This window comes from Pholcus phalangioides, unplaced genomic scaffold (assembly GCF_987345545.1).
Source record: "Pholcus phalangioides strain wild (caught in Gottingen) unplaced genomic scaffold, Ppha-v1.0 ptg000002l_1, whole genome shotgun sequence".
NCBI classification, from domain to species: domain Eukaryota; kingdom Metazoa; phylum Arthropoda; class Arachnida; order Araneae; family Pholcidae; genus Pholcus; species Pholcus phalangioides.
In genome coordinates this window covers 2,371,299-2,389,726 of record NW_028301595.1, presented here as the reverse complement: position 1 = coordinate 2,389,726, position 18,428 = coordinate 2,371,299, and the positions used below count along the sequence as shown (strand labels likewise).

General features: G+C 40.6%; 1 protein-coding gene across 2 annotated transcripts; it reads right to left on the bottom strand.

The window, feature by feature from the left end:
- Positions 1-7,210: 7,210 nt before the first annotated feature.
- On the bottom strand, positions 7,211-13,075 carry LOC149089060 (uncharacterized). 2 transcript variants are annotated; one of them, XM_089237012.1, is made up of 2 exons: positions 12,989-13,075; positions 7,211-9,644 (listed from the first exon to the last, which is right to left on the bottom strand). In XM_089237012.1, exon 2 carries the CDS (start codon positions 9,598-9,600, stop codon positions 7,372-7,374), a length of 2,229 nt encoding a protein of 742 aa, XP_089093138.1. In that variant the 5' UTR covers positions 9,601-9,644; positions 12,989-13,075; the 3' UTR covers positions 7,211-7,371. The 2 variants fall into 2 exon arrangements, with proteins under 2 accessions (XP_089093138.1, XP_089093129.1); XM_089237003.1 differs by having other exon boundaries at positions 12,977-13,073.
- Between the last annotated feature and the right edge of the window lie 5,353 nt (positions 13,076-18,428).

Sequence of the window (18,428 nt, the reverse complement as noted above, 5' to 3'; positions counted from 1 at the left end):
TGTCTGTTTCAATGTGTCCTTTTACTTTCCGGGTGAAGCTTGGCCTGAGTCAGGTAAGGCTGTCCATGCCACTGAGCTATAAGTAAAGTTTACTTATAGCTCAATGGTCCATGTACGGTCCCTTTCAGTGCACTCGAGCTCCAAGGAAAGATTGAGATATACGTTGCCTTTGTAGTCTACGGCGTTCACCCGGAAAGTGAAAGGACATGGGTTCGATTCCCCGCAAAGGTAGTTGAATTTTCTTTTTCCAAAAAAAATTCATCTTCGCAACAGCCAGTTGTTAAAGCCTACGTAATCCACGGTTTGTTAGGGCTTACTTGATCCCTTTAATAGAGCGATCACTGGCCTCATCTGGCAACCTTCACCCTCCCCATGCTTTCCCAACGGATGCGCTGGCCTCGCCACCTCCTGTTATTTTTTCTTGCGAGGTATTTTTCTAACAACACTCCCGGTTAGCGGACAAAATTTTTTACTCACAGGGGTTCGTTATCGAGAGGTCCCACTTGTGTTGCTAAAATATTACCGAAAAATCGCCGGTTGCAAGAAATGAAGCATATAAATATATTGCAGTGGATTAAAATGAATTTACGAAATGCAAACCGCTCAACCCGGCAAATATGTAAGATGAATTATTTACATTTATATAATTTCTCAGAACTTATGCATTAATTTTAATTAAAGTTCCCTTTTTGAAAATACGGGCCATTTTTATCAAAAAGGTCGGGATGGAAAGGAATACCTGAGAAATACGGATCGTATGGTCACGACACTGAGACGTTTAGCACAGATGTTCGCTGACCATTTTTCTCTAAAGAAAACACGGGAATTGTAACCAAAAATGATGCCAAAAGGAAGCAACGGGAAATGAAGAGCTACTGAAGATCGCATTGGGTTAAAACGTGAAAAAAAAGTTAACCAAATATTTTGATTATTTTTTTTCCATGATTTTATTTGAGTTGGGGAAAAAAATCTTAATCCTTGATTTTAGTAAAGAATTAAAACTAACGTGGGCTTCATTTGGAAGCACAGAGAAAAAAGGAAATGTTCAAAATCAGGAGAATATCCCCGGGGAAATACTACAATCACCTTAAAGAATGATGTCATTCTCCGCTTTTTAACAGCTGGTGAATGCGAAGATGTAGGAAAGAAAATTCAACTGCCCTTGCGGGAATGAAAAAATCCAGGTCCTCTCACTTGGCGGGTAAGCGACCTACACTGCAAAGGAAACGAATTCCAATCTTTCCTTAGAGCTCGCATTGCATTCAATGAGACCGTACATGGACGGTCGGACCTAAGGCGATAGTCCGACCTGACCCTCGGGATAAGCCAACACCTATAGCTGAAAGCCCCCCCGCGCGAAGCTTTGACATCACTGAAGTCGTCCATGCCACCTGTGGCCATTGGATATAGCAGTCCGACGTATGCGAACTATTTACCTTTTTTTGCAGTATATCCAATGACTAAAGATGAAATAGACGACTTCAGTGACGTCACGGGCTTGGCGTGAAGGCTTGCTGTTGTAGGTGTTGGCCAAGTTCACTATTGCTAACACCAGGGCCGCAATTGAAGGGCGCCGGGCGCAGAACTAGAGGAGAGACTCAAATTTCCTCTTTTAACCTCTCCTTCAACATTATAAGAGGGCGCCAAAATGCCCGCTTGTCCTGGCTGACACTGCCACCAGAGATGGCGACTTATTCAAGAATGATGTCACTCCTCGCTTTCCATACGAAGGTTTTTAACAGCTGGTTGATGCAAAGATGAATTTAGGAAAGGAAATTCAGTGCACACGAGCTTTAAAGTTCCTTTGTAGTGCAGGGCGTTCATCCGGCAAGTGAGAGGACGTGGATTTTTTCATTCCCCGCAAGAAGAGCAGTTAATTTTCTTTCTTTCCTAAATTCATCTTCGTATCAACCAGCTGTCAAAAACCTTCATATAATGATCATCTACACCATAGTCTCTCAAACTTTTTGTTCCATCGCCCCCCAACTCAAGTAAACCCATAGGATCCTATGTTAAATCAGTAGGTTCTATCGCCCCCTTGGACCATTCCATCGCCCACCAGAGGACGATATTGCCCACTTTGGGAAACTGATCTACACCATAGTTTCCCAGCCTTTTTTGTCTCATCACCCCCTTCTTCAGAAATTTTTTCTCCCAACACAATCGAACCCATAGGATCCTATGTTATACCCGTAGCTTCTACCGCCCTCCTAGAACATTTCATTGTCCCCCAGGGGGCGTTAACGCCCACGTTGGGAATCACTGATCTACATTCATTATAAGAATAAAGATGGAAATGATCCCTGTTTTTACGGGATATTCCCCGTCATTTAGCCCCCTCCCCTTTATAATTCGATAATTTTATAACAATGTTCTTTGTTCCTACCTAAATTTTGCCACCAGAGTCAGTTGCCCCCCCCCCTCCAGTTCCCGTCCTGGCCATCTCACTGGAAGAAGAGGCACCGAATTCTTTTTCTTTCCTTTTTCTCACTGCTTGTTCAAAATTTTGAGTGGGAGTGTCTCAAAATGGATGCTGACTCAAGGCCGATTCATAATGTCAAAAACAAAAATAAGAATCGTCCCCAAGCTTGCTAAACACAGTATCTAGTTGGGGCTCTCTGGGAAGGGGGGTGGGTGCTAAAGCTAAGAGTTTTAAACCCCTACGTTAAAAAACTTGATAAGGCCGTCAGTGCGCCCCTTGTAGTGTACAAGTTAGTGGTGAGGGGAATGTTTATGGCACATATTGCGCAGAACTGTGACTTTAATGTATTATTTTAGTCATAATTAGAAAATGAGCCATTGTTCTCAGCCAGGAAAAACTACTTAATTTAATCAATGTGAATGTACCGGAGTTTCTCTGATTTCACTCCGAGTGGAATCTTTTAGAAAACCATAGTTGGTCATGTTGCCAAATACTGAAGGCTCACACATCTTGGATCAGAGTCACTAGGCCAGAGGTTCTTAACCTTGGGTTGCACAGACCCTTTGTGCCAATAAGAGGAAGGACATAGACCCATTTACAGATTAGTCTTCAGCACATATCAGGTTGTAAAAACAAATTGTTTCCAAGCTAATCAAACCCGCCCCCCCCCAGAAACTCTGCAAGGGGGGTCTATGGTTGAGTCCCTAGGCTGAGATTTTTCAAAGACCCACTCAAGCATGCACACACACACACATTCATAGATAACAATTCTTTGAAGGTATAAAAAGCATATGGTAAACAATTATGATGCATAAGATTTGAAATTTTTAACCTACAAACCAAAGTAATTTGCATGAAATCATACAGTGACCTTGTGCGCGAGAATATCAGCTTAGATTAGAAATATCAATTTGATGACAGCAGAACAGTAATTTTTTTTTCTGGACAGATTGAGGCATTTGATTCTGAGATATGGCGCCAATGGTTTCACTCTACCTTCTCAGACATTTGGACGAACAAACCACAAGGTGACATTAACAAGAACATTTCTGAATTTTTCATTTAAAAAATGTAACAAAAACTGATTACACTCAATAAGTATATATATGAGCATCTATATATAATACAAATACAGTAGAACTCTGTGGATTGCAAAAAAAAAAACCCGTTGTAGAGCAGAGCTGGAGAAATCCCAGGCTGCTATGGCAACTAAAAAATTTGTACTGGTACCTAAAATAGTTACCTTTGCATAGTTACTAAATTGCAGGCTGAGAGCAGCACAAAATGTTTGGAATTTACAGCAGCATATCTGGCAACATGAGAGGGTCAATATGCCCTGAAAAAGAAACATTATTTTGGGCCTTTCTATTCGGGTAAAACTTTTTTGGCACCTAAAAATTGTTTCTGGTGCCTAAATTTTTTTTTTTTAGATTTGTCCGGCCCTGTTGTAAAGGGGGAAAAAAATCTGTTGCTTCGAGAGGCAACAGTTCAATATTAGACCAGTGGTTCTCAACCTGGAGTCATATGGCTCCTTGCAGTCCTGGAATATTCTAACAGAGGCCCACAGGTAAAAATCTGATGAAAGGGGAGCCACAACGAGGGGTGAATTGGGACCACAGAGAGATGCGAAGAGAGAAATAAAGTTTTCGAGTGAAATATGTTGGGGAAAAAAATGTGACTACTTTCAGAATCTAGCAGAGCTGTCCACAGATCCAGGACCATCTTGAACCCATGTGGGTATGGCTTGGGGTCCACAAACATACATGATGGCATTTGGTACTATGATTTTTGAATGTTAATATGTAAACCTTTATGAATACTTCCAGCTAAGTTTTGGGCCCCAGACTATCATTTTACCCGGGCAGGGCCATCTGAACAGCATCATAGACTCTCAGGCAAAGAGATTTTTGCCCCCCCCTCCCTCCATCCAGCTAGAGATACCTCTAACTCCTTGTTTATATACTTACTATGGAAAATTTTAACTAGATTTTATTATTATGAGGCCTGGGTGCACCCAGGATGGTGAGATGGGCATGCATTGAACCCCACAAGGAAGCTCACTGAACTGGTAGGTGTGGACCTATAGTGATGTGTCGAGAGGGGCAATTTATTGTGCGGGTTCATTGGATCATCCCGTATTTTACACAGACCTATTTTTCTTATATAATTTGGCTCTTAAGAGGGGTGATTACCCCTTTTCTCTTCTGGATCAATGTCTGGTCCAGGGTAACAGAGATCGACCTCATTTATAAAATTTTTGTTCATAATAAATTTTGACTAAACTCAATTTAATAAGTAGATAGGGTCTTGCTCTTTCATGAGAGTAGGGGGCCTGGGTAAGACGGGGTGCCCCCACAAGAAGAAAATATGGTCTGAACAGGGCCATAGGCTAAAAAAAAAGAGGTAGAGAACAATGGTATTAGACAAAAGGTGTTTCCAAACAAGACTTGAAAAAATACTGTTGTATCGAGTATCATTATAGCATGGTTTCACTGTGCCTATAAGAAAACATTACAAAATAAAAATACAAAAGATGTGAATGCATTTTTCAAATATCAGATCCAAGATAGGCCAATATAGAAGCAGCTTGAGCATCAAACACAAAATGCGCCACCAAAATTTGGTCTAATATAACTCCTAGGATATATCTTTTGTAAATATCATTGTTTGTGAGTTAAAAAAAAATGGTGAAAATGAAAAACATGCAAAGGAATGAGAAAAACCATTCCCACTGATATTTATGAAATCTAAAAATTCAATAAAGCTTGTCGAGTTTCTTTGGAAGTTGTAAAAACTAGTGAGGCAGAACAATTTTGGTTAAATTAGAATTTTGGAAGTATTCCGCTTTCAAGTATTTCATATGGATATGCATTTATATTCCCCCTCTTATATTCTTTAGCTAATAAAGTGTTGTATGTATTTTGATACTTAGACATCCCGTTTTTCAACAGATATATCTACAACATAGAATATTTAAATCCCACCCCGGATGAAATTTCTGGCTACGAGCCTGCCCTCCTCACCATAATTTTTTTTTTCTCTCATCGCCCCCAACTCAAGTGAACCCATAGGAGCCTATGTTAAATTTATACCTTCTATCGCCCCCTGGACCATTACATCACCCACTAGGAGGCCAAATTTTCCAGTTTGGGAAACAGTGATATAGCCTGATGTGTTGCTATCATAATTTAGCTTGCACAGACCTGTGGGGAGTAAAAAGCTCCAAAAAAAGACGAATAAAAAATGAGCACTTTTGTGCAACGAAATTACACAGCACCAAAAAGCATAGATGTCAACTTTGGAGGATGAGAATCAGGGAGATTTTTTGTGCGAATCCGAATTCTCTTTGGGAAAACGTGAAATTAGGCTAGTGATTGCCAATTGCCATAAGTACTAGGGTAAATCCAGGGCCTGTTCCCCACAAGTTTGGGCCCTGGGCACAAATTAGAAATTTTCTTTGAGTCAGAGTACGTAACGGAAATGGGACACGTGGACTGTTTCTAAAACACAAAAATCAAGCCAATTTTTAGGCCTTGGGCACACGCCCCCCCCCCATTCGTCCATGCGAGCAACCAGACCCTGGGTAAATCCTTGGTGGTTGTTATTAAACTTGAATCACACCATATTGCTCATAACACAGCGTTTCTCAAAATGTGGGTGGCGGCTCCTAGGAGATGTTGCAACGAGCTAGAAATTATGATATGTGTGTGGCTATTTATGCTCTGAAGTGGATATTTTTTACGGAAAATATCTGCTCATCTATTCTGGAGAACCCCAGATGAACCACGAATAGGGCAAAGGGAGCCGCAAGTGGCAAACAAAGAACCATTGTTATAACAGGACAGACAGAATTTTGGCTTTTGCCCCCGAAAATGAAATTGTTTTTTGTGATTTGATACAATGGCGATAATTTACATTATACTTGTTAACTCATTTTGGGGATAAAAATAAAAGTAACTGTCTTTCTTCCGGATAAATTCCTTTTACACCTCTGCTGTGACTGAGCAGCGGCGAGCTATGTTCTGGTTAAAAGGAAGGAGGATAAATTCCTTGGGAATATTTTCCCCCTCAAAAGTAAGGATTTTTTACAACCGCGGTCGAAATTCTGGAAATATAATAATTTTTTCGGGAGTCTGGGAGATGGAGTAGAAATTCAAGAGCCTCCCAGAAAATCCGGGGGACTTGTCAGCTATGAGAATCCATTTTAGTCCATTGTTTACCGATCCGTAGTAGAGCTTCAATTCCCACCATCTGCAATTTTAGCAATTAGTAATTTCGCTTACTTTTGGCATCATATTTGATGAAAATTTGCGATTTCTCGTATTTGAAATCATAATTTCCCACATTTTTTGCCAAGGAAATATGGTCAACCTACAATTGCAGACAGAGGGATTTTTTTTTTTAGGAATTTTTGAATTTCTTTGCACGGAAAAACTGAGGATTTTTCTATAAAGACACGAAAAAATCTGAAGATTTAAATAAGGCTATAAAATCGGAAGCTTCCGAGTTCATCAGAAGCATTGACACCTATGCAAATACGTTCTGGCTTCCTCATTGGTTTATTTAGCCTGGCCTTCTAGTGGTTGCAGTGTTTGTGTGGCCTGGAGCATCTCAACGGGAACATGGCAAACGAAACAATTCACAACGATGTCTTCCAGAGATGAATGCAGCATGAAAATCGTTAAAAGAAATGTTTTTTTAAACTATAAATTTCAATTGTACGATAATTATAGTACTTCCTCACCAGTTGAAATGGAAATCAATAAATGAAGTGAAAAAATCCCTATAAACAAAGAAAATCTGGTATATTAATATCAATCACTTGTGTATAGAATCGAAAGAAAAAAAAAAGTCCAGATATCTATAAATAAAGTCTCGAGTATAGAAATAATCTAGGAATATAAAACATGCAAAATCAATGATAAATCAATCCACAAAAGTGACGCAAATCAAGCGTTCGGGTCATAATAATTAGTCTCGAATTGTTGATAGACGTTCTCGATCTCGTTCAGCTCATTGAGTTGCGCAGACGTCAAGATGGTAGGGTCGCTTTCGTTTTTGAGTCCGGAATAAAATCTGCAGAACTTGTTGATCTCCTGTTTGACGTTGATCAGCATCCCAATTTCCGTGTTGTAACAGTTTTCGATGCAGCGCAGTTTGTGGCTGTATTTGCTTTTGAGGTTATGTTGTTCGTCTTCGTGCTGCCTCTGCAAGACGGCTTCACTCGCTGTGCGCATGGCATTCATGTACGAGTCATAAAATGGCTGGAAGTTGTAACCCCGATTACCGCCATGATGGCGAGAATAATAAAATTCCATTTCTGCCATGTTCTGCTCCCTCAACAGATATCGCATTTCGTCGTGGAATTGAGACCTGATGTCTTTCTCTCTCTCCATCATCTTCTTCTTCATGGACTCGATTCTCATGTCTATGGTTTCTGTGCACGGTACACTCTGTGTCCTCATGCGCTTTGTAGATCGGATGTGAACGTTCTCAGAAGCTTGCCGCTTGTGTCTCCCGCGATGCGCATCAAAAGCAGGATTCGGCTTCGGGACAAATTTCTTCCTAAAAGAGTAACGCGTCAAATCGCGATTGGGATCAGGCACAATTTTGGAACTCCAGCATTGCCGAACTTGTTCGTAGCGTTCCTCGTCTGTCGATAATCTCCTTATTTTTTCCCAGTCTGGGTGTTCGATATCGTAGTTTTCATTCGGATCCAAGCTCTTGAAAGGTTCTCGTATTTTTTCCTTAGCGGGAACAGATGGCTCGACCTTACTTTCGGCAGAGACAGCAATCAAACTGAGTGGTTGTCTTTTCAGAGTTACTGAGGTCTTCAATGGCGTTGACGTGATTTCCTCTACAATTTCACAACTGTCATTGACTCTATCGATTTTTTGGTCCAACTGAACTCCAGGATCACACAGTATCGAGAACCCAATTTCTACTTTCATAGAATTTGCGTCACTCCCAGATTTGCCAGAATGCAATGAGTCAAGTTCAATGGCAGGAATTGTAGACTTTTCTTCCTCAGAAGGTTTAGTGGCATGTTTCGAAATGGCCAAGTCTCCATCAGTCAGGGTCGAGTCAATATGTTTGGTAACAACAACATCGTCGTTTTCCCAAGTATCGACTTGTTCCAAGATGGTGTTATTGCGGGAACTGAGCTTCAAGCTTTCGTGCAGCAAACTTATAATGTGAGGTTCTTGAACGATGAATTCCTTATCTGTGTCGACCTCCCCATCCTCTAACTCTTCTTCTTTATCGAATGCCATTATGGAATGGTGACTGAGCTTCTCCTCGAAATGCACGCTGCAGCACAAGTCTATCGTCTTATTAATGCTATTGCCTTGCATTTTAGAGATTGTGCGATTGATCACAGTTTTATCAGCCGTCTCTTTCTGTAGCCAGTGATCGAAGGACAGCTTCTGAAGACCTCTCTCGCTCCCTTCGTCATCAGGGATTCCAGTATCGAAGACTATGCTATTTTGTAATTCATCAGGAGCTTCATCAGCTGCAGTCGCTTGCACGAACTTGGAGCTGTCTTTTCTTGGACAAGGCGTACTATTGAGAAAGTGTGGACACACATTTTCTGGAGATTGCTTAATTCTGCTGGTTTCAGTACAAGTAGCGATTGGGGACGTTTCCAACACAGAAACATTTTGCTGAGATGGACTCCCTCTATTGACCCGCACTGGGGTGCTGCAGATGTTTTCCTTGTTTCTCAAGTTGAAAGAAACATTGCAGAATGGAGACATGGAAGCAGCTTTGAGATCAGCTTGATCTGCATCTTTCTCGAGTGTAATCTGTGAAGGGCTATCCATATTGCACGCAAATACTTCATCCCTCTTCAATCTCGAAACACTATTTCTTTTTGCAGCTGAACCTTCGCTGGTCGAACAGGTTTGAAAAATGGTCCCACAAAAAGACTTTTCTTTATCTCCGCAGTTTAATGGAATATTCTTGACAACAGGTCTCCCACACGCAGTTCTCAAACAACAAGAAGGGGACTGGCAACACTGAATAGGTGAAATAGAGAAGATGTTTTCCTTCAAATTCGGCTTTTTGATTGGTAGTTTCCCTTCGACGATTCTCCTCTTTCTTCTCATCAATATGCTGCGTGATGCACCAACTGTCCCCTCATGCTGCTTATTTTCAGGTTGACTATTTGGCGATTCCATGTCTAAAAATTCATATGCTCACACAAAAAAGTACTATTCCAAGCCTGCAAAGAAACAGAAACAGTTCAAATCAGGATGAAAAAAAAATGGTTACCTCATATAAAATAACGTGAATATGTCACTATAATACACAGGGCCGCAACTAGATATTTTGTCACCTGGCGCAAGCCGGCATTTTGGAATCCCTTGTAATGTAGAAGAAGCAGTTAAATGGTGAATTCGGCACCCCCTTCTGGTTCAGCGCCCGGCGCACCAGACCCGCCTGTTCCCCCTAGTTGCGGCACGGATAATACAGCCAGGCTGGAAAAATTTAAAAAAATAATTTAGCTGGTGGCATGACAGCCCAGGATCCCTTACAGTCGATGCTCGTTATAACAACCCTGCATTACAGGGACAATTCCATTTCAATGACCAGTAGGATAAGTCCCAAATGTTTTTATAGAACGACCATCCCAATACAAGGTGGTTCAGAAAAGATGGGAAAAACTTTAAGAGGCGATAGTACACACCAATACAAGCAATTGCCATCAAAGAATGCATGGTCTAAAAATGAAATGAAAACGGTCGCTCTCTACGAATGTTAAAACAGCATTCCTGTTGAAATTTATCAGGAGAAAAAGAACACCATCATGCAAATGTAACCTGGGGAAGGAGAAACCATATGCAAATCTGCGTCACAGTGAATAAAAGGCGCAGACGAAAGCCCCGCAAAGTTATTCCAGTGTGCAACCATTCTAACAGTTATAATGTACGGGATAATGGCGCACTTTAGTAATACTGAAAAAGAAGACATGCACTTCATTCACGGAGCTGCAAACGGAAGTACCACAGAGGCAGCATGAATGAATGGTGAGTGTTTTCCCCACAGCAGTTGTCCAATCCGAAAACATTTGAGTGCTTGCATCGGCAGCTGTGCGAAATGGGATCCTGTTCTTGCTTCCCAGTCTGATGCAAGTCGTACAAGGACTGCCAGAGCAGCAGGTGTGGAAGACAATATTTTGGAGATGGTGGCAGATCAGGCAACTACAAGCACACGAGCTGTGGGCCGTAGCCTTTGCGTGCCACAATATACAACATGGCGAGTGCTGAAGGGTGAGAGGTTGCACCCATACCATTTTCAACAAGTCCAAGCATTGAATGAAGAAGATTATGCTCGTCGCATAGACTTCCCCAGCTGGCTCCTACAGCAGAGAGCAGCGTGCCCAAATTTTGTGACAACTCTTCTTTTCTCCAATGAATGCACGTTCGCATGCGATGGTGCATAAGTAATAATAGAACCTACTATTATTACTTAGGGATCGCTAAGTAATAATAGTAGGTGGGGCCGCAGGAAAATCACTTGGCCTGGGGACCCACAATGATCGTAAGACAGCCCTGGATGCTTAGAGCACTTCCTGATCATTTGGACATTGGAATGGATCATATGCTGTAAATCTTGTCTCTGTGGTTGCCTCGCCACTCTTATTGTGATGATCAAATGGATACAAATTCCTTGCTAATAATTCTCCCTTCTGATCGTGTCCTGGTTGTGCAGATGATCATAACAATAACGTAACTTCTAATGGTCCCCCTGTTTGCTAGTTTCATGAACTAATCATGGATTGATTTCACACCCCCCCCCCTGAAGATTCCTGTTATCTCTGTGGTGGCGACGGAAAGGTGATGTGGATCACAGCATAGATTTTCTAACCGTTCGATGCGATTGTCAAGCCACAGAAAGGTCGTTCGAAATGAAATGACGCTATTTCAAATATTACACACAGGGAAATTACCCGCACGAACAATGCCCCCTAGAATGGATGATTCTGAAAGTGAGAGAGAAGTTATGGCAACCCAGCGGCATTATGCCAGCCTTGGCGACTTATGGTGCTCTTGACAATCTGGATTATGCTGAATCTGTACCGAAATAGAGTCATTTTGTTTTCCGTTGTCTAAATGTGTTATTGTCTTGTCTCACTAGGATTATGCTTCTCTGTCAGGTTGTATTTTTCTGATGTATTTATTCTTATTATTTGTTGCAACTTCTTCCCTTCCGTTTTCAGTGTTGTAAAGAAATATTATTTTAGAGTCTTGATATACCCAGACTGATGGCCCGGATCGGTTTATTTTTCACAGTGTCTGGGTTTTATTTTTTTTATGGAGAATATTTATTTTTACAACTAGGACCGTAGTTTATTTAAGAGGGAATTCCTAAAAGCGTCCGGACACCCAGAGCCCGGAACAGCTTTGGTATAAGGGACACGCCAAATTGGAGACTTTTTTACCGCAGTAAGTTGCCATCGTTGGCGCGCTCTGGTTCGATGTTGTTCTTCTGGGTTGTCGTTGTTCCAGAATGTTCGAAGAATTCTGTGGTGACGCTGGTTTTGTTGTTTTTCAGAGTTCCTAGAGCGTCTTTACTGCCATTTTCAAACTGGTTTTCTCTTTTTCCATTCTATTCTATTTTTTTTTCTTCCAAATGACATCCCCTTATAGCCGCGGCATTTTGGAAAACCGTTGGGAAATTAGTTCATTTCTCTTCCTTCCATAAATATGATGTAGTGTGTATGTCAGATTAATTATTTTGAATATCTCTTCCCTCAGGTTGTACCTTTTAATATTTACCAACATTTATTATTTTCTACATGCAGGATGCCCCTGCATCCTTTTTATTTTATTTAAAAGATTCTAGATACCCGGAAAGTGAGTCCGGGTTTTAATTTATAACACATAGAATATATTTATTTATACAACATGCAGGACCGTTGTTTATTTATAAGAACCCGGATTCCCGGAGACTCCGGGTTTTAATTTATAATTATTTTTTTTAATTATAATTATGCTTGTTGGTTTTAGCATTTTTATGCTCGCTCAATCCAGCTCCTATTTATGTTTCCATTTCTCTTGTGTTTCATATTGTTTTCTATGCTGGCGATTTTTTTTTCGGCGCTCGTAATATGTCTAACGGCCTTGGCGACTTTTGATGGGGTCGTCGGACATGTTTGGCACCGAAAATCGCCAACCTGTCCCTTATACCAAAGCTGTTCCGGCTTCCGTAGTCAGTCATGGCGACTTTTCTTCGGGCCGTCAGACATGTTAGGCACCGAAAAAAAAAAAAAGTCGCCAAGGGACCCGGATTATACTGCATCTGTTCCCCAGAATCTTAGCACCATTGCAAATTGCCAACTGGGGCGGGAAGGATCCCTAACAAATGGAATCTTGGCCCTTTTTAAATGTAGAACCGTCTCGAAGTAGGGAAACTATCGAAAACCAACCTCGCCACTGTGCATGTCGAACTGAAACACATTTACTGCGAAATCTCATGTGAAAGCGAACATAATGTTTTTCTATTCATGAGAGAAAATTGTCATCACATAAAATGTCGTAAAAACCGCATTACCTTCTCTCTTACCGTTTATCACATAAACATTCTTTGTCCGTTTCAAAATGATGTTTTGAAATTGCCTCCGCAAAATTCTTCTTCTCTTGTCAAGTGTTTCTGTCTCAATAATATGTTGCCAAAAATGAATTTGATAACTTCGAACCGAAAAACTACCGAGTTCGTTAAGGAATTTGCTACGGCATCTGTGATTGGCTGAGCTGTATCGATGACCAAAATGTCAAAATCAAAATGAGAAACTTTGTCGATTCAGTGACAATAAATTTTAGTTGATTCCAACAAACTTGTTAACTATTTGAAAAAAATTGTTTTTAATACACCTACGTGCGATGATATAACATTATGGATTTGAAACAAGTCCAAATTTAAACTTTTACGGACTTCTGATATGAAATTTCTATGAAAGATGTTTTCGTCAAATTTTAAATGATGTAACCGTATTTTAGTTAAAACTTTTAATTTAATTAATTGCATTTAAAAAATATTTCTATCTTTTGTCGAAATTTTGTAAAATTTTGTAGATGTAACAAAAACTAAATTGCGTTTGCTTACTTTTGCTACAGACTGTTCTCACTTGTAATTTTTTTTTATTTATTTTACAATAAAATGAGACTAAAACTCATTTTAAAAAAACTTTTATAAGTTGATAAAAATTAATCGAGCATATTTTATTCGTTTTAATCTTCGAATTTCGAATTATAAAACTTTCTCCCCCCTTTTTCATGTGGTTGATGCTGACATCTATCAGATATAAAGAAAACCTTAAATATCACTGTAGTTTTAATTGGCAGAGATACAAAAAAACACACTTACTAGCAAAAAATAATTTCAATACTGATGATAGCAAGAAATTTTATTACGTAAATAATCATTTTTGATTTATCTTCATTCATTTTTATATCACGAAACTCCATTGTTGTTGACAGTGTCATCAAGATATAAAATAACATATAGCATTGCTGTCAATTCGAAAAGTTTGGGTTCCGTACTTGAACTGGTAGATAGCGACACGTATTCCAGATTGATTAAGAATCAATATTTTACGGCGCCAATTTCAAACCATATAACAGAGAGATGCTCAAACTTTTAAAAAGTGCGGGGGCATTTTATTGTTTTGAAAGCGAGTCGCGGGTCACTTAAGTGATCTGGGAATGTGCCACTTGAGTCAAGGCCGCACTTTCCAGATGCGCGGCCCGGTGCTAAACTTATGGGGGGGGGCCCTTTTAGCTCGATTTTTTTCTTTTGTAAGGGGTCATTCAAGTATTACGTAAGCAGGTTTTTAGCCATTTTTGACCCCCCCTCCCCTGTCAGCAAAAGTCAGCAAAACATTGACCCCCTCTCCCCCCCCCCCCCCATGTCAGCAAACTTTCGTCAGCAGCTTAGAATATTTCATATCTTCAAAAAGGGTGGTTGATGACGCGTAAGCAACCTTCAAAACCTCCCACCCCCCTTGTCATCAAAAGTCAGCAAATACGAACCCCCCCCCCCCTCTTGATGCTGACGTAATATTTTAATGACCCCTAAGAGACGGGGGATCGGAAATATTCAGAAAATGAAAAATTGTGAAAACTTGGAATAAATGCAAGAAATAGTTTCAGAAGTGGTGAAAATTCAGAATTTATTATTAATTTATGAAAGAACAATTCCAGACATGGTGGAAATTCAGAATTTACGAAAGAAATTATTGTTACCGTAAATGCAGGGGCCCCTCCCCCCAAAACGCGGGGTCCCTTGTGACCGCACCTGTCACTATCGGGGCGGCTCAAGACAAAACCTTTACCCGTGCGAGACTTATTTTCTGCGCCTCTTACCTATCCCCCCCCCCCATAGCCCCCTACATCCTCCGTATAGGCTGGAGTCTTTCTCGGGTCCAGATTTTCCACAGGGGCCCTTTCTACAGTTAATTTATATAGTATGAAAAAAAGAAAAGTATTTTTCTCTTTCAGTGGAAGTTGTTTTGTCCAAGGGTTCTTAATGTTTTGTGTTACATGGAAAATTTGTGCCAGTAAGATACGGTCGGCGCAGTGGTAAGATGCTCGTCTTTCACTATGAAGGTTATGCCATCAAGCAGGGGCGGGCTTAAGTATTTTGCGGTCCGGTGCGAAAACAGCTTTGCGGCCCTCCTAAATGAAGGTTCGCAACTCCCCACTAACCATGGTGCGCACCTGGCTCACATTTGCACCCAATATAATAAAAATTAAACTACTATCTCATGGTCATAAAAAACATTTGAGAAAGCCATTCGACTGTAAATTTGAACAATAGTGCTCACGGCCCAGCGAACTAAATTTAAAGTATGCCCCCAGGCATTTACAGGTTGTCGCTGTCAGGCTAGAGAACTGATTATGTACCCAGGACCACAACTAGATAGTCTTTCAGTCTGGCAATCATGAATATTGCCTCCCTCGTGTAATTTTGAATAATTTTAAAAGAATTCAGCATCTCTATCTGGTCCAGCACCCGAGGTACTAGATCTACTGCGTCCCTCTTTTGGCTTCGTGAGGAGGAATGGGTTCTGTGGAAACCTTATAGGCCAGAGGGCTCAATGTCTGAATTTTAGAGATCTTGAACAGAATTTTAAGCTATTTGCTTTGTTAAAAACCGTTTAAGTCGAAATGTAATCAAAAGTAATTTTTATCTCGTTTTGCGGCCCTAAAATTTAGCGGCCCGGTGCGCCCGCACCCTTCGCATTTGTTTAAGTGCGGCCCTGCCATCAAGGTCCATCGGGCATAGAACGTCAGAAGCAAGTTCTTTGCCTACCGAGCCTGGGGCGACCAACGATGTGGATGGAACCTTCATTAACCACCCAACTCCACTGGTTGCAAATTGCCGCATGGCGATATATGACCGGAGTTGGTGTTCGATAAAGTAGTAAGATAAGGTCCACGGACTCCCGTGACAATAAAATGAAGGAAAATGTAGGCTACACACACCTTTAAAAAATAATATTCTTTATGTAGCGATGTAGAAACAATGAGTTAATTATTTTCGCATGCTAAAGGACCCCCTAAAGTCTCTCCGAAGACCCCCGATTACGAGAACCACTGCCTGCTTTTGACAAAGTAAAAGCAGATAGAAATGGAGCTGGGGGGGGGGGGGGAGATACGAACAATTATTCGATAATAAAAAATTGCTTTGTACGTGATTTTTTGAACGCGCTAAAGGAAGAATGATATTATACTGAATTCTCATTTCAAAGCCAAACGGCATTTCGATTTTCTTTTGTGTGTGCGCGTGTCGTAGAGAAAACTAGTTTTTATTGCGTCGTGAACTGGGAAGGATAAAGTTCATATTAAAAACAATATAGCAAAAGTGCCATACGTGCGACTTGAGCGAATTCACAATCTGTGGAGAAGCGACCGATGATGCCGCCGACGACCATAAATTTCACAAGAAGAGATGCCTGTCCTTGGTTCAAACTCGGCCGTAAATCTCGACAATACGTCTTTCCGTTGTTTGCATACAATACACGCTACGCTATGATGTTTCGTCTCCTAAATCTTGACCCGTCCTTGATATGCATTCTCTATTAAAATGCATACTTACATACGTGCATCGCTTGCATTATTATTACAGTATTACGTAGACATATTGTTGATTGTGAAAAGGTTCACCTGGGGCCCTAATAAGGGCAGAAAGAGCCTAATAAGGGCCCCAGGCGAACATTTGCGCTTCACTTTAATATTGCGTGTAACCGGGGGCCCATAGTGTTCTTAAGACAGCCCTGGTGAGAGAGTCAAATTTACACATTTACTTCATACGGCCCCCCCCCCCAACCCTCCAGGATGAATAATATTTTCTCATACAAACAGAAATTCTGAAGTCAAACAGGGACCAATTCAGAACAAATTGGGCAGCAGAGAATTGACCAAAAGGTGTCTCGTGACCTTCGTGTATTATAAGTGTTATCTTCTAATTTAGAACGTAACTTTTACCCCGATCATTTTGAGGCGCCCCATAATGGCTATTTTGCTATTAGTTTGTGGCAAATTAAAAATTTGTCAAATATGCTAGATAAGATATTAAAATACAATTTGTTATTACTATACGATACACTTTGACAGTTTTTCATGTATATATATTTAACTTGAATGCTTTATTTCCACACATCTGAATTGTTTTCCAGCTCTCTGTGGCCCCCTTAGCCACCTATCATGGCTTCCCGTCAATTTGCTTTGCACCCTTGTCCCATTCCCCAGGATATCTCAGGACCGCAAGTAGATTCTGAAACACTACTCAGCACCACTACGTTACGGGAGCACTGACATTATTTGCAAAATACATAATATAATAATTACGCTGCACATTTTATGGACAACATAATGACAAAAATAAAACACGAAAAATCGAGTCAAAAGTTTAGACAAAGTCGTATTTTCAGCAAAATATGTCTGTTAATGTTAGTTTCATTTGGCTCGGGGCCCCGATTGCCCCGGCCTAGTTACGCCTTGTTTCCATCAAAGTCTTACATTATCTGTGGCCCGAAATAATGCCAATAATGCCTGATGGAAGCTCTGAGATGTTTCACAGACAAGTACCTCTCGACAAAATGCCACAAAGCTGCTCAATATTATTGAAATCGGTACTAAGATTTCAAAGCTGATTTTCTTTTTCACACTTTTTTTGGAATACTGTTGTACTGTTTCTCGTATTCATTAACACTGAAAGTCCAAATTAGCTGTTAATTTGTCGCGCAGTCATCTTTTACTTAAATGCCACTTTTGGATTCTTGTGTTATTTGTTTCAGCTGTACCACGAGGCCTTTCTGGTCGTCGTTTGGCTCTATAGCCACCACCTGCAAATGATACTTGGTAGATAGGCATTTTTTAACGTTGTAACGAGCTGCAGTTTCCGAAACAGTCTATCGGGTAGCTTCTCTAACCGATTTCAACTTCCATATTAGGCTTATAAACCTAAACCGAAGTAATTACATCTTCAGAGCTGTTCTCCGTGGCTCGTGGTATCTTTCAAATAACTGATGCTATATCAAGTGGGGAACAAAAATCACTGAACAGTGGTGACGTCATTTGGGGCGAATTCAAATATTTCGACGATCAATCGCGGAAATTCTCTTTTATTGTGTCTAAACTTTTGCAAACTCGAATTTCACTTCTTTTCGGAAAAAAAAAACTTATTTTCATTACGAATTAATTACAGCACTATTTTTGATATTCGAATGCTCGGAAAATATTTCAAGAGAAAGACGTATCTGATAGTCCTTAACCTCTTTATTATTTACTAATATCGGGGGGGGGGGGGGAAACCAAAGTGATAGAACAATCGATTTGGTCATCTTTTTTCCTTTTTTCTCGGTCATTTTGCCACAATTTGGAGCATAGGCGGAAATAGACTTGGAAGTCTAGGGGGGGGGGCACGATGATGATGATGTCAATTCACATATACATATATACATTAGATCAGTCAACTCCACCTTTGATGCTGGGGGGGGGGG